We start from the raw sequence: 15412 nt of genomic DNA, 5'->3' as shown, positions 1-15412 counted from the left end.
CACACTCAGGTGTAAGATCAAATATTTCAAAACGTGTCAGTGATCGTCTCCTGAACGTGTTATGTGGCTTCAATATCATAACAGATATTTAGTAGATTATGAATTATAAAAATGAATAAAAAATAATGCTCTCGACATTTGTTCAACGTGAGAGAATACAAAAAGGGAAAAATATGAATCCGGGTCATATATGTTATTATAAATGTTGTCTTTTCGTTGCAAAAAAACCATGGTGCTATCATTTTTATCAACCAAATCCAAATAAGTAGGATTGAGGCCACTTGAAAGTCTAGTGTCTGCATTCCTTTTTAATAAGGTATTGACAGTTTTGTATTGTCTCCAAGCAAACGCAATGTAAAGTGGACTGACTCCGTCTTTATTACATAAATTAATATCTGCCCCATGATCCAGTAATAGTTGTACAGTGGCATCATGACCGCATTCGCAAGCTATACGGAGAGGACTAACTCCGTCCTCCCTACATAAATTAATGTCTGCTCCTTTACTCAGTAAAAGTTGTACAGTGCAATTATGTCCGTTTTGACAAGCTACAAAAAGAGGACTGGTTCCGTCCTCCATACATAAATTAATGTCTGCTCTGTTACTCAGTAAAAGTTGTACAGTGCTATTATGTCCGTTTTGACAAGCTATGAAAAGAGGACTGGCTCCGTCCTCCATACATAAATTAATGTCTGCTCTGTTACTCAGTAAAAGTTGTACAGTGCTATCATGTCCGTTTTGACAAGCTATAAAAAGAGGACTGGCTCCGGCCTCCATACATAAATTAATGTCTGCTCCTCTACTCAGTAAAAGTTGTACAGTGGTATCATGTCCGTTTAGACAAGCTATAAAAAGAGGACTGGCTCCGTCTTCCGTACATAAATTAATGTCTGCTCCTTTACTCAGTAAAAGCTGTACAGTGCTATCATGTCCGTTTTGACAAGATTTAAAAAGGGAACTGGCTCCGTCCTCCATACACGAGTTAATGTCTGCTCCTCCACTCAGTAGAAGTTGTACAGTGCTATCATGTCCGTTTTGACAAGCTATTAAAAGAGGACTGGCTCCGTCCTCCATACATAAATTAATGTCTGCTCCTTCATTCAGTAAAAGTTGTACAGTGCTATCATGTCCGTTTTGACAAGCTATATAAAGAGAACTGGCACCATTTTTCTTACATAAATTAATGTCTGCTCTGTTACTCAGTAAAAGTTGTACAGTGCTATTATGTCCGTTTTGACAAGCTATAAAAAGAGAACTGGAACCATTTTTCTTACATAAATTAATGTTTGCTCTGTTACTCAGTAAAAGTTGTACGGTGCTATCATGTCCGTTTTGACAAGCTATAAAAAGAGGACTGGTTCCGTCCTTCCTACATAAATTAATGTCTGCTCCTCTACTCAGTAAAAGTTGTACAGTGTTATCTTGTCCGTTTTGACAAGCTATAAAAAGAGGACTGGTTCCGTCTGCCATACATAAATTAATGTTTGCTTCTTTACTCAGTAAAAGTTGCACAGTGCTATCCTGTCCGTTTTGACAAGCTATATAAAGAGGACTGGCTTTGTTCTCCATACATAAATTAATGTCTGCTCCTTTACTCAGTAAAAGCTGTACAGTGCTATCATGTCCGTTTTGACAAGCTGTAAAAAGAGGACTGGCTCCGTCCTCCATACATAAATTAATGTCTACTCTGTTACTCAGTAAAAGTTGTACAGTGCTATCGTGTCCGTTTTGACAAGCTATAAAAAGAGGACTGGCTCCGATTTCATTGCATAAATTAACGTCTGCTCCTTTACTCAGTAAAAGTTGTACCATGCTATCATGTCCGTTTTGACAAGTTATAAAAAGAGGACAGGCTCCGTCCTCCATACATAGATTAATGTCTGCATTGTTACTCAGTAAAAGTTGTTCAATGCTATCATGTCCGTTTTGACAAGCTATAAAGAGAGGACTGGCTCCGTTTTTCTTACATAAATTAATGTCCGCTCTGTTACTCAGTAAAAGTTGTACAGTGCTATCATGTCCGTTTTGACAAGCTATAAAAAGAGGACTGGCTCCGTTCTCCATACATAAATTAATGTCTGCTCTGTTACTCAGTAAAAGTTGTACCATGCTATCATGTCCGTTTTGACAAGCTATGAAAAGAGGACTGGCTCCGTCCTCCATACATAAATTAATGTCTGCTCCTTTACTCAGTAACAGTTGTACAATTCTATCATGTCCGTTTTGACAAGCTATAAAAAGAGGACTGGCTCCGTCCTTTAAACATAAATTAATGGCTGCTCCTTTACTCAGTAAAAGTTGTACAGTGCTATCATGTCCGTTTTGACAAGCTATTAACAGAGGACTGGCTCCGTTTTCATTGCATAAATTAATTTCTGCTCCTTTAATCAGTAACAGTCGTACAGTTTTATCTCTTCGTTCTTCACCTGATTCTTCATGCTTACAGTGTCCATAATCCTGGGTATCGTTACCAGCTGCTAAAATTAAAGGGGTCCAACCGCCTTTTCCTATCGTCTTCAGATTGACATCTTCATCATTTTTTATCATATCAAAAAGTAGGTGATAATTATGAAACAAAGCTACAATGTGAATAGGAAATAAAACTTTCCAAGGTCTGGCAAATAATTTTTTTGTTGGGTCTTTAAAAACACTGTTGATCAACTCTGTTGAGCCATTGCAACACATTGCAGAAAAATAGCAGGTCACATCATCAAGTTTTGGGGGTTTACGAAACAATTTTGTTACAACCCATGCAAAAAAATTTCTTTTAGAACTGCTGTTCATTTGCTGTAGAATATTTAAGCAATATTGTGATAAATGTGTATGACAGAATACAATCAGAGCAATCAGTGGAGATACTTCCTTTTCTAAATCCAAAAATGAGAGTTTGGTCAAGAGTAAATTTTTTGATGTATCATCAACCTCTTGTTTATCAATTGTAACTTTCTTTCTTTTCAGAAACATGCGTATATTTTCGGGGTTAGCTGCTATCTTTTTTTTCAGTAATTCAATAACTTTTTCATTCCTTAGACAAGGACTGAGCACAACATCTAAAAAGTGTTCTTCAAACAGTTCATTAAGAAGTCTTTCTCCGAGTTCTTCTATATACCGTTCACTCAGATAAATACTGAACGAATCGTTGTGTTTTTCACAATCTCCTAATCGTACCCTTCTTCTGAGGAAGCCGGTTTCAGCGTATCTTATTATTTCTGCAGGATAATCTGTTCCAAACACTTGGGTTGTAACTTCCATCACAAAATCGTGATTAAACTGATACTTATCTCCAATAGATTTTACAAAACAGCCCTTTAGAGAATTAAGAGAGTCCCTGATAGCTAAGGGTGGTGTGTTTTCTGGTAGTCCACAAAGTTTTAATGTGTGATTAAATTTATTTTCCGTGTCGCTATCTTTTAAAAGATCACTGACACAAATGTCATTGTTAAAAAGAACAAGAAGAGCCAAAGCACAATATTTAGTCCTGTCTTTTGCTCTGAACCCTAGTATTTCCTCCGTCAGCACTGTTACGGGTTCTGTAAAAAATTTGATATTTTTTTTTCCGTTATCTTCTTTGTTAGAATATAATTTACACAATAACGGGAAATAAGTTTCAACTTCAACGATTTTATCACAATCTTCATCTGATAAGTTCTTATCGATTTTATATGTTCTCAAAATCTGCCGTTTTTCTTCAACAGTTAATTTATTTTTGTTATCATCGATGTCTACGATATGTGATTGATAAACGTTAAAACGTGTCAATCTCGTTTCGGAAATTATGTGATTTCTACACGACATAATAAGTTTTGCTGTTTTTAAGTACAACTTTAATTCTTCTTCATATGTTTGCCATGGTTTATTTAATAATTCATCAAAAGATTCTTTTCCGAACGGATCATTAAAAACACAAATGGTTTTATATTTCTGAAATCGACTTGAAGAATATATATCCACAATATCTTCTACTTTTTTTAGTCGTTTTACGACCCAGCCCTGTACTCTGTACTTGAGTGCAATATGGTGGATGATGGCGGACTTTCCGGATCCCGAGTGACCTGTCACAATAACCAGGTTTCTGTTTTTTATATTTTTTTCCACATCTTTACATGCCTTGGTTGAAATAAAAAAAAAGTCGTCTTGTTTCCATTGACTGAATATGGCTTTTTCTATGGTTGATTCTACAATAAAAATTGTAAAACAGTCGGCCCATGTACATATAATCTTAAAAAGGATACGAAGTTTGCGTTCAGTCTTTAACAAAAAGATAAATTATACTTAAAATATTTTAATGAATATTAATTCTAAGTTTTGAAATTTTATGGCTTCTCATTGTGAAAAAATAATGCACTTTGAAAAAGAAAATTCAAAGGGCGTTAATTTTCAACCAAGTTAACGCTCTTTGAAAAAAAAAATCTATTTCAAAGGGTGTTGACATTTTTAATATTAGCACACTTTGAAAAATCCTGAACATGGTTTGGTCGAGATACTTAATACTTTTATATTCAATAAATAATTATATAACCTTTTTTAGCTCAATGAGACACATAAAAAAGATAACACGGTATTCAAAGCAAACTTGATAATCGAGTGATCGTCGATTAAAGAGATATATTATAAGCTCATGCAGTTCAACGATTTAAGCTCATAAGGATAACTCCTGAGATTAGTATAATTATCCAAACAGTACATAAATCGTTTAGAAACTGTTCGTCCTCTTTTTCAATTCGCAAAAGTCGCCATACCCCTTATCCAGATGGCAATGGATTTACAAAATTTAAGAACAAGACATTATGTGCATAATCACAATACATATGGTCCAATCTCCATAGAATGTGAACGTAGGGAAGAAAATCAATATAAAATATTTTTGCTACATGGCCATATTAGCCCTACCAAAATGTGAGCTTAACAATAGCTATTACAATGGCCGGTCTGGTCAGAAGTTGATGTGGCTGCAGAATAAAAGTTTGGAGAGTATTTAAAGAATTTTATCGGAGTTTAATTGATTTATCAGGCTTTTGAAGCGAGCTGGTAGGTTTTTTTTATCTGGGTCAGAGTTTGACCCCTTTCTTTATTTATGGTTACATTGAAATTAATGTTAAAACGGGCTTGGCCCTTGTGATTGTAGTGTATTAAAGAGTCGCCACATCAACTTCTGACCAGACCGGCCATTGTGATAGCTAATGTTAAACTCAGTTCATTGGTTAATATTCCTGATGGTCCAATCAGAATCAGTCTTTCTCGAAGACGTCAAAATGGCTGGCCCTGTCAGAAGTCAATGTGGTTGCAGAATAAAAGTTTAGTATGGAGAGTATTTAAGGAATTTTATCGGAGTTTTTGTATGTAAGTAGCTTGCATTTGATGTAAGATTTTAAAAGATTAGTGAAAATGTTTCTCGACTTGTTTCAATACTGATCTTGTCATAGGCAAAATCCCATCGTGAGCCCTGGACCGCTAATTGTTCGAGTAAAAATAAACTGGCGAGTTCGAGAGAATAATGACGTATATCTCCGCTTTTTTAAGACCCGTCAACTGGAAATTCGGCATGAGTGTATCTCAGACTTTACTTTTATGAAAAATACATACATATTGCGAGTGTTTTTAAAATTAATTGATTTATCAGGCTTTTGAAGCGAGCTGGTAGTTTTTTTTTATCTGGGTCAGAGTTCGACCCATTTCTTTATTTATGGTTACATTGAAATTAATGTTTAAACGGGCTTGGCCCCTGTGATTGTAGTGTATTAAAGAGTGTACACAGAATGTACGCACAACCCGGTATAAAAGTTATTCAGCCTTCCTAGAAGAGGGTTAACAGGTCGGGAAACTACCTTAAATATGGATATTGTTGTTATTGCGCAGAGCGATGCCTACCGCGAACAACTGTCCAATCCGTGAATAAAAAGCAACACATGTGTTTTACTACATGTTTACGTTTTTACAATAAACACGTGGTTTAGACTAATTTACGACTTAATTTCAAATGACTGCGGGGACGTCAATTTATACAAATTTTCAATTTTTTTGTAAAAAGTGCAAATATTAGGTACTAATTAAGATTTTTCATGCTCACATTAACAAACATTGCCGATTTTCCATGTTAAATAGTACGTTGATTCAGAAATACCTCTCACAAAGTCTTCACAAGTCATTATATTCCAGTATTTGATTTTCGTAAATTTTGTGTTTTTCGCTGTTGTAGTGCTGTTGACTAGAATTTAAAACTGAATTCATTTTGATACATGTTTATTGGTGTATGACATTTATATAACACAATAGTAATAATCAATACGCATGTACATTGATCATTGTACATATGTACATGCATATATGAGTATGTGTCATCTTTGTACATGCTCGCTCTAATGAAATGCCTTAAGTCCGAGTAGATGCATACACAAATTAAATGGCCAGATGAGGTCCTTTGAATGCCTCACAATGTACGAACACCTCATAGCCGAATGCTTAGGACCATGAAATCACGTAAAATCTGTCTTCACTAATAAATCAGCGTGACAGTAAGGCTTTTGTCAACAATGCAGTTAATGAACTCAAATTTTTACCATTGTAAAATTAGTGTTTGTAAATGTGAGCATGGAAATAGTAGATGATGATGTAAATATTATTAAAAAACGTCGTTTTAACTTAACGTTAGACTGGCCCATGCGGTCTGTATAGGCGATGTTTATATACAGACCCTGAAACGCAATACTACACCTAAAAAGCGTAAGAGAAGCGTGAGACTTTCGTATCGCATCAGAAGTGTATCGTATCGTGCGAGAAACGTACCGTAACGTATAAGAAGCGCATCGTAACATGCGAGAAACGCATCGTACGTATGAGAAACGTATCGTATCGGATGAAAACTGTATCCTATCGTATAAAAAACATAATACTACAGTCTAACGTTAAGTAATAACGACGTTTTTTTCATGATCAATTTTATCGTTTCAATCGGTGTTTCAATACTTGAGTACATTATATGAAAAGTCGGTTTCTTTTAAATAAAAACCCCAATAAAATGAAAGAAAATCAAGACATTTTCCTGTTTGCATTTTTTTAATTGTTAGAATGAAAATTTCAGATCATGCGCGTCCAAGTTGAAAATATATTTCTGTAAAGCATTTCTATGGTTAAATTAATTTATCATTTTGATATTTATCAAAAAAAAAAACCAAACAAAAAAAAAACCCTGTAGATTTAAATCATCCGGCCATTTTGGGGTTTCCCCCTGGAATACTATCGATCTATCGTACAAAGCGTATAAGAACCGTATTAAAAGCATGAGGGAAACTTATAACTTATTAATGAGAATTTTACTTCCCGGTATGTACATTTGTAACGAATAACAAGTATTCTAAGTTCCCGATTTTCACATCTTTCCGCGAGCACCTGTTTCATCTTACAATCCCGGCGGCGCGTGGGTATACTAGTGTGTAGCGGCGTGTGTATACTACTGTGAGTATGTTGCATAATCTTTGTTGATCAAGACTGCTTCATTTTATCAACTTCACGAACATAATATTTTAAGATAAATATATCATACACTGAAAGGTAATAAATGCGCTTTAGATTACCAATTTGTGGAGATCTACTACCACGTAAAATTTACATGCTGTGATCTGGTATGTATATGTAAAAACACAAATTAATACTCTACGGCTATTTCTTAAACTTGAAATAATTATTAAGAATCGCTGACAGTTCAACTAAACAATAAAATGCTTTTTTTTTATATTCATGCGGGTCATTGCAGAAAAATACATGCAAGAAATAGTAGAGAAAATGTCCGGTAGATGAAAATATACTGCGTTAAATCAGACTTAATTGTGTTTCTATATTTTTTTCTTTTCTTATTTCAAGTGTGGGGTTAATCGGTAATTTTAAATAATTTTTTTTAACCCCAAAAAATTCAGTGAGAGAGAGAGAGAGAGAGAGAGAGAGAGAGTACGTGATACATTTTGTTAACCTCGAGTATACCTTTATGTTAGTAGAAATGATTAATTCAACAACGGATAAACCCGCTAGGATGTTCAATTTAATTTAATTTGATATCCTCAAATGTAACGTTACTTTTTCCTGGAAAAGAAATTAAAGTTCAAAGCCCGACCCAATATAGTGAATTTCTCTGTGCTGTATAATTAATTTATTTTTATACCAGCAATTCAAGTGTATTTTTAAGAAGATTTTATAGGAAATTGCATTTTCTAGTACTTTGCAGAAATGCCTGGTAAGGTAGCCTAAATTTTTGCAAGAAAGATTGTCAGAGTAGTAGTAAACCATTAACAAATTCCTAGAAAAAGTTATATAAAATTGAGGAACGTGTCGTATGACCTTAATTAAACAGACAGTACATGATTGTACATAGCACATTGCTCTTTATTCCTAATTTTCCCCCCATAATTCTTATCTTGTATTGTTTGTATTTTAATTCTAACAAAAGGCCCATGGGGTCACATCGCTCACCTGAGCAACAATGGACGTTCAAAAGATATTGTGCCATATGGTCCCTCGGTAGAATAACAAAAAATGAATGTTGTAAAGTATTCAAATTTTACACTTATTTTTTCATACACGTTATCTTTGACATTGTACCTTCATGAAATACTATTTTTTACCAGAACAAGAAAATCCTACGCAAGATATAAAACTAAACATTTGGTAGGGGTACACTGTTAAGTTGTTAACTTCCAATTCCCTATATTTTCGTTCTGCCCCCCCCCCCCCCCAATTTGTAAAGCGATCAAAATATATGAGAGCACTTAGGTACATATTTTTCATCAACTACTGACTAGTTTTTGTATTTTTAACAAAAAATATATAATAGTTATTGTTTTTATTTAAAAAATCCTACATGTATAGATGTGAAGAAGAATATTGTACCTCAATGTGCTCAATTCCTAAAATTAAAAACATTCAAAAAATGTATTTGTCTTCTCCATTATAAATAAATGACTGTTATTTACTTCGCGTACAAACCAGGATAATTTCCCGCTGTTATATTTTCTATAGGAATAGCGATAATTACTTTATCCCCGCAACAGAAATGTGTCAGAACTATGGAAACTGTTTTAAAGATGTCTTTTTTATTTACTCGTGTCTGAAAAACTATTAAAATTGATGTAGATTCCACATTACTTATTGTATAAAGATGAGGCCCCAGAGAGTAGGTATATACAGAATATCATTCTTTTATTTTGTTTGTTCAAGTATTTAACATACTCTAATTCATATAGAATTTCTAATGTTCAACCAAAATTTCAGCGTCAATCGTAGAATTATAAGCAAGATACAGAGCTCACAGTTCGCCTAGGTTTGAGTCATATTTTGTTCACATGAGTTTATTACATTCAGCTTAAGATTTTTAACTTGGTATTTCCTATTCAGCATTTAAAATGGAAAAAAGAATGGCCTAAGATTTTCAATTCTTTTATTCACTCAAGACCAGTTCACTGGTATTTGAGGTTCAAAATCAGTTTATACAAATGTACACAAACACAGTCAAGGATCAAATGTACAGTAGGAGTAATAATGACGAAAAAAGGTTAAGTTTACAATACAATAAGTTGTTAAAGTTGGTTTCTGGAAGAACAGACTTTGAAAATTTTCTTAATAAATATTGACTATTTTTTTTTCTTCTTTAATCTATAGTTTTTAAGATCTGTGTACAAACATAGAATTGTGAGCAAATCTCTGTATCTTGCTAATAATTCGAAGCTTAACACTCAAATATGGTTAGTAAATAGAAATTGTAAACAATTAAACACAAGAAACATGCACTATAACAAATAAAGAACACAATTATTTTTTCGAAATAAATCATATATATACATATATATACCTACATATTTCCGTCAGCGATATCAAACTCTATTTAAACTGAATAAACTCGAGAGATGCCAGGCATCTAAACAAAACCTATTGCATAAATCTACCATTACACAAAAGATGATGCCGAATTACCGATAGAATGAATTGTATTTCAGTGCTTTTTTGATACATTAGATTTTGCTTAATTTGCGCAGGTAAACAGTTAACTGTTCGATTTACCGAAGTCTCTGTTTGATTTGATACGTAAAAATCTCGAAATACAGACGATAGTTCCCAGGTTACAAAGCATAAATAATGAAAACGAAGCGAAAATCAGAACAAGCTAACAACAACGTCATGTGTGAAAAATGTCAACGCATTGAAATATTTAGCCTCAAAATCGGCACCAATATATTTTGCATGTTTCAAAAATTTCCCTTCATACGCGAACTGTTGCACAACAAGCAAATTTATCATAGTCAGATCGACCCTTTTTCGTATAATGTCATGGCTGCTTTAAACAAAGAACCTCGTTTTAGAAGTATGGAATACGATTCTTGGTAAAATGGGTATGCAAACCCGGGCCGTGGCCAAAAAAAAAAAATCCGGGGCAGATCGGCAATCGTCAATTTCAAATACGCATTATTTTGCAGCAATTTTTACAGCGAATACAAATATACTGGTCCATTAAATATCCTGAAATGTTAATGAGATTGGCAGATTAATAACTGGCAATCTTTTGTTTTGACCAGGCCAAGTCTTGCCTACCCATTTTCACAGGATGGAAGACCATCTGTAAGTTCTCCTTAAAAATAGATTAAAGGTGCTTAAAGGTAACTTAAACACGACCTTTAAGCCACCTTTAAGCTATATGTGTTGCTTAAAGGTGGCTTAAAGAAAGCGTAAAGATGGCTTAAAGGCAGCTTAAAGACTATCTTTAAGCCACCTTTAAGCCACCTTTAAGGACAACTTATAGGTCCTTAATGTCCAAACGTCTTTAAGCCACCTTTAAGCTTCCTTAAAGCTACCTTTAAGCCACCTTTAAGCCATTAAAAAAAATTTAATTCAATAGTGCTTAATTTGCCAACAACATGTAGTAACTTTATGATAGAAAAGGTATTAAAAACGGTTTTTGTTCTAAAAAATCAAATGGAAAAAAAATAAATAAAAAAAACCGCCCACGGCGAGAATTTAACCCGGGACCCTTGGTTTGCTAGCATCTTCAGACTTCCTCTACGCCACGGTAACTTACATGTTAATGAATGTTTTTATATCCTATATGTCAGTGCATATTGAATCATTTTATTGACTGTATTTTGACAAACAATTGACAAAACAATCAATTATATCTAATTTATGAATTACATGCATGCATGTATTTAGAATGAAATACGGAACTTGGTCTTCAGAGAAAAAAAATATTATACCTATATGGAAATCATTAGGCTCACTAGTAGGCCTTCTTAGTTAAAATTTAAACCGAGTAGATATACGTTCATCTAATTCATAGCTATAAAAAGGCAAGAAAGAAAATGAAATCATTTCTTATATTAAATGCATTAAAACTATTAGGATATTTGTTCAATTTCCCGCAATTTCCCGGCTTTCATGATCGCGGCGCCGTTCCAGTATGTTTAAATATTTAATTGTATACATGATTTTTAAACTTTCAATTATATAACAAACAATATTACCAATTACCGGTGACGTATTTACTGCATGTGGCAATTGCAAATGATTTATACATATATATATATACTTGTACATACAATTGTAAGATGTACCAGACCGGGTATGTGACAAATATTTACCGTTATACACTGTACGTATATTTAATTAATTAACCCCTATTTATGATCACCGGTACATTAATTAATTAGCCCCAAGATTTTACTCTTACATACATACATGTATCGTTAATTTGTAGACGTAACATTTTTGAAACCCAGAGATAGGAAATAATACTTTGAAAATGAATTACAAATGTAAATAAACTTTTATTCACTAGACTTATCGTATACCGTACATACTAAGATTTCAAAGCCTTTAGAAACCCTAACGTGCACCTGGGCACACGACACACCTGTTGTGTATATCTTGTATATTCTGTGTTAGTTCCAGGGATTTTTTTAAGTTGGACAAACAATAGACTTTAATTAGGTATACACAAACGTGCACCTGGGCACACGACACAACTGCTGTGTATATCTTGTATATTCTGTGTTAGTTCCAGGGGTTTTCTTCAGTTGGACAAACAATAGACTGTAATTAGATATACACAAACGAACAAAACTATGTCTAGACAAACAAAGCAGTAATATCCTGCCCGATATAACAAAGGCATTTTAGATTTTTTCATCTTTAACATGTATCTAGCAGTTCTAGAATTAGACCTAGAAATATTGAAAATTGAAAAAAAAAGTACAAACCTTAAACCGATTATTAAATTAAATTATGCATGTTTGGATCATTATCTTTATTTTGTTTAATATCCGGATGAACTGAGAGAGAGAGAGAGAGAGAGAGAGAGAGAGAGAGAGAGAGAGAGAGAGAGAGAGAGAGAGACAGAGAGAGAGAGAGACAGAGACAGAGAGAGACAGAGAGAGAGAGAGAGAGAGAGCGAGAGATATTTCACCGATTAATTTGTAATAGGAAACATACTTTAATCAGTTTCATGCACAGATTAAGATACAGAGACTGTACTCACCCCTACAATAATTTTAAAACCAAAAAAAAATTTATAAAGAATTTTGTAACGGCAATCTGTGTCCATCGGAGCGGTGTTGATGATAGCGATCTGTGTTTAATGGAGCGACAATTAAAACCGCCTGGAACACCCCCCCCCTTCCTTGGAAATTGTATTATCACTGGGAAGACCCCCTCCCATCCCTATAAAAGAGCTTTTGCATTTGATATATGTTTTTATTGTTCAGCTTGATCCAACTTGACTTAAAGGGAACTTAAAGATGTTTAAAGACAACTTAAAGGGAGCGTAACTGCCACTTAAAGATGCTTAAAGGTAGCTTAAAGATGGCTTAAAGGTGACTTAAAGAAGTTTGGACATTAAGGACCTATAAGCTCAGCTTAAAGGTGACTTAAAGGTGGCTTAAATATTGTATATCCTTTAAGCCACCTTTACGCCACCTTTAAGCCACCTTTAAGGACTTGCTTAAAGATTGTTTTTCGCCCTGTGTTTACCGGATGCCGAACCCGAAGCTATTAAACTGATTGAAACACGCCTTTCCTTTATTATTATTTTCGTAATAACTCAGATTTGAAACAGAATTAGCCCTTATTTTTTGTAAATATTTTCATTCCCATAAGGATAATTTATGCTAATCTACGTTGAATTGGACTCAGTAGTTCTTGAGAAGAAGATTTTTAAAAATGCACCCCCCTTTTTCTACAGTTTCAAGGTTTTCTCCGCTTTGAATACAGATCGGACGTTTATTTCTGCAATTTATATTTGCCCTCCCATAAGGATGCCTTGTGCCAAATTTGGTTCAAATTGGATAAGCGGTTTTAGAGAAGAAGTTCAAAATGTAACAAGAGGCCCATGGGCCACAACTCGCTCACCTGAACAATAGTCCTTGTATCATTTTATTTCAAAAGGGTTTATTTTGAAGTGAACTCTGGATAAATATTGTAAAACTCATGTATTTCAAAATTTTGCCATATATTAAACAATACATAAAAAGAAGAAACAATTTTATCTTTGGCATATTTTTATTCATAGTTATTTTACACATCAAATGAGACTGAATTTTAAGCTCTAAACTAACTAACCCATTTGCAGTAAAAAAAATCCAATTTCACTGAAAAAATTTAAAAATATTTGTAAAATAATTAAAAGATGATATTGGCATCTCTTTTGTATTTCAATCATTAAAAGCTTTTTTATCGATTCATCAAATAAAAATATTGCAGGTGTGAAGAGGACATTATAGGCATGTTAGATTTTGCATTCTCATCGATCATCTGTCTTATAGACTAAACTGAAAAAACATGGAAAGTCTATATATAGTTGATAAAGTCTATCAATGATTCCTACTTTTTTTTCATAACCATTTTTTATCTTTTGTTCCTTTATCTTTCCTAACTGTGTGTTTGTGAATCAAAACTTCGTAAAAACTAAGATCCACACCTTTTTGTAGTTGTTTGAATTTATGATCTTTGATCCCGATCACTTGGATCCCGATATATGAGTAATTGATGTCGGGATCGAAATTCCAAAAAACCCCAAAAAACTAGTCGATAAACATACACATGTATTTCCAGATAATTTAACTATGATAAACACATTTTTTTTTTTTGAATACTTCTTTTAATAAAAAATGATTTAAACAATTTAGAATGTGCACTATCTTAGAATGATTGCATAGTTATCTCACAAATTGTAGCATTGTAATTCTTAAAAAGAAGAGTTAAAAAAAAACAGTTTCCCATTATATAAGTGTTTGTTAAACTTTGAACATATTTCGGAGCCGTACGTAGTATTAGTCCAGGGATCACAGTTTTCACAATTTAGAATCTACACCATCTTAGGGTACTTGCATAGTAATCTCACTAATTTTAGCACTGTAGTCCTTGAAAATACATTTTTAAAAACATTTCCCCCCATATATTTCTATGTTAAATTTGTCTTTTTTAATCAACTTTGAACCCCTCTTGGGACCCCAGTATTTACCCGGGGATCGCGATTTTTACAATTTAAAATCTTCACTATATATACAAGCTTTGGTGTAAATATTGGCATATCTGGTGCAGTGGTTCTAAAGAAGAAGAATTTTTAAGACACCCAGCCAATTTTCGCAGTTTCGCAATTATCTCCCTTTTAAAAAGCCTTTATTTTAACAATTTAGAATCCCTTTTCCATAAGGATGCTTTGTAACAAGTTTGGTTAAATTTGGCTCAGTGGTTCTAGAGAAGAAGTCAAAAATGTGAAAAGTTTACAGACGGACGGACGGACGGACGACGGACAACAGGTGATCAGAAAAGCTCACTTAGACCTTCAGCTCAAGTGAGCTAAAAAAACAAACTATTGATATAATTATACCACACCTTTTCACTAGCAAATTATTGGATGAGTGAGGGTGGGGGTGTTTAGTTCTTATGGTTATGTTTAATTTTATGATTGCATAGTATATCAAATCATCATGTGTGTCTATCACTGTCTGACTGTCCATCCATATATCTGTCTGAAGTCTGTTTTTATTATAACCCTGATGAGGTTACTGATGTAGTCTAAGTTCAGACCATTATTATGACACTTATATACAACAAGCCTCACAGAAAATATTAGTCCTCTGGCAGTTAAAAGTTTCTATAAATGTATGGTTGAGGAAATTTTTTATTTTTTTAACACTTTTTGATATGATTTCTGTTTATGTGTTGTTATACAGATACCTATCTTTATTTTGTGTCATTTTTACATGACAGGAAATATACATATATATATATATATATATATATAGAAAATTTGAAAAATGAAATATATATATATATATATATATATATATATATATATATATATATATATATATATATATATATATATATATATATATATATACAAATATTGACTGGGGTTGAGGACAACATTGATTAT

General features: G+C 33.3%; 1 protein-coding gene across 1 annotated transcript in view; it reads right to left on the bottom strand.

Moving 5' to 3' along the window:
- Nucleotides 1–70: 70 nt before the first annotated feature.
- The window catches only part of LOC128180166 (uncharacterized), a 68056-nt gene continuing 52714 nt past the window's right edge, over nt 71–15412 (bottom strand). The window contains exon 8 of the mRNA XM_052848052.1: nt 71–4175. Within this exon, the coding sequence (XP_052704012.1) occupies nt 97–4175 (4079 nt within the window). The 3' untranslated portion in view covers nt 71–96. The remainder of the gene's footprint in view (nt 4176–15412) is intronic.

The sequence above is a fragment of the Crassostrea angulata genome, chromosome 4, assembly GCF_025612915.1.
Source record: "Crassostrea angulata isolate pt1a10 chromosome 4, ASM2561291v2, whole genome shotgun sequence".
In the NCBI taxonomy this organism is placed as follows: Eukaryota; Metazoa; Mollusca; class Bivalvia; order Ostreida; family Ostreidae; genus Magallana; species Magallana angulata.
This window is presented reverse-complemented; position numbering and strand designations above follow the sequence as displayed.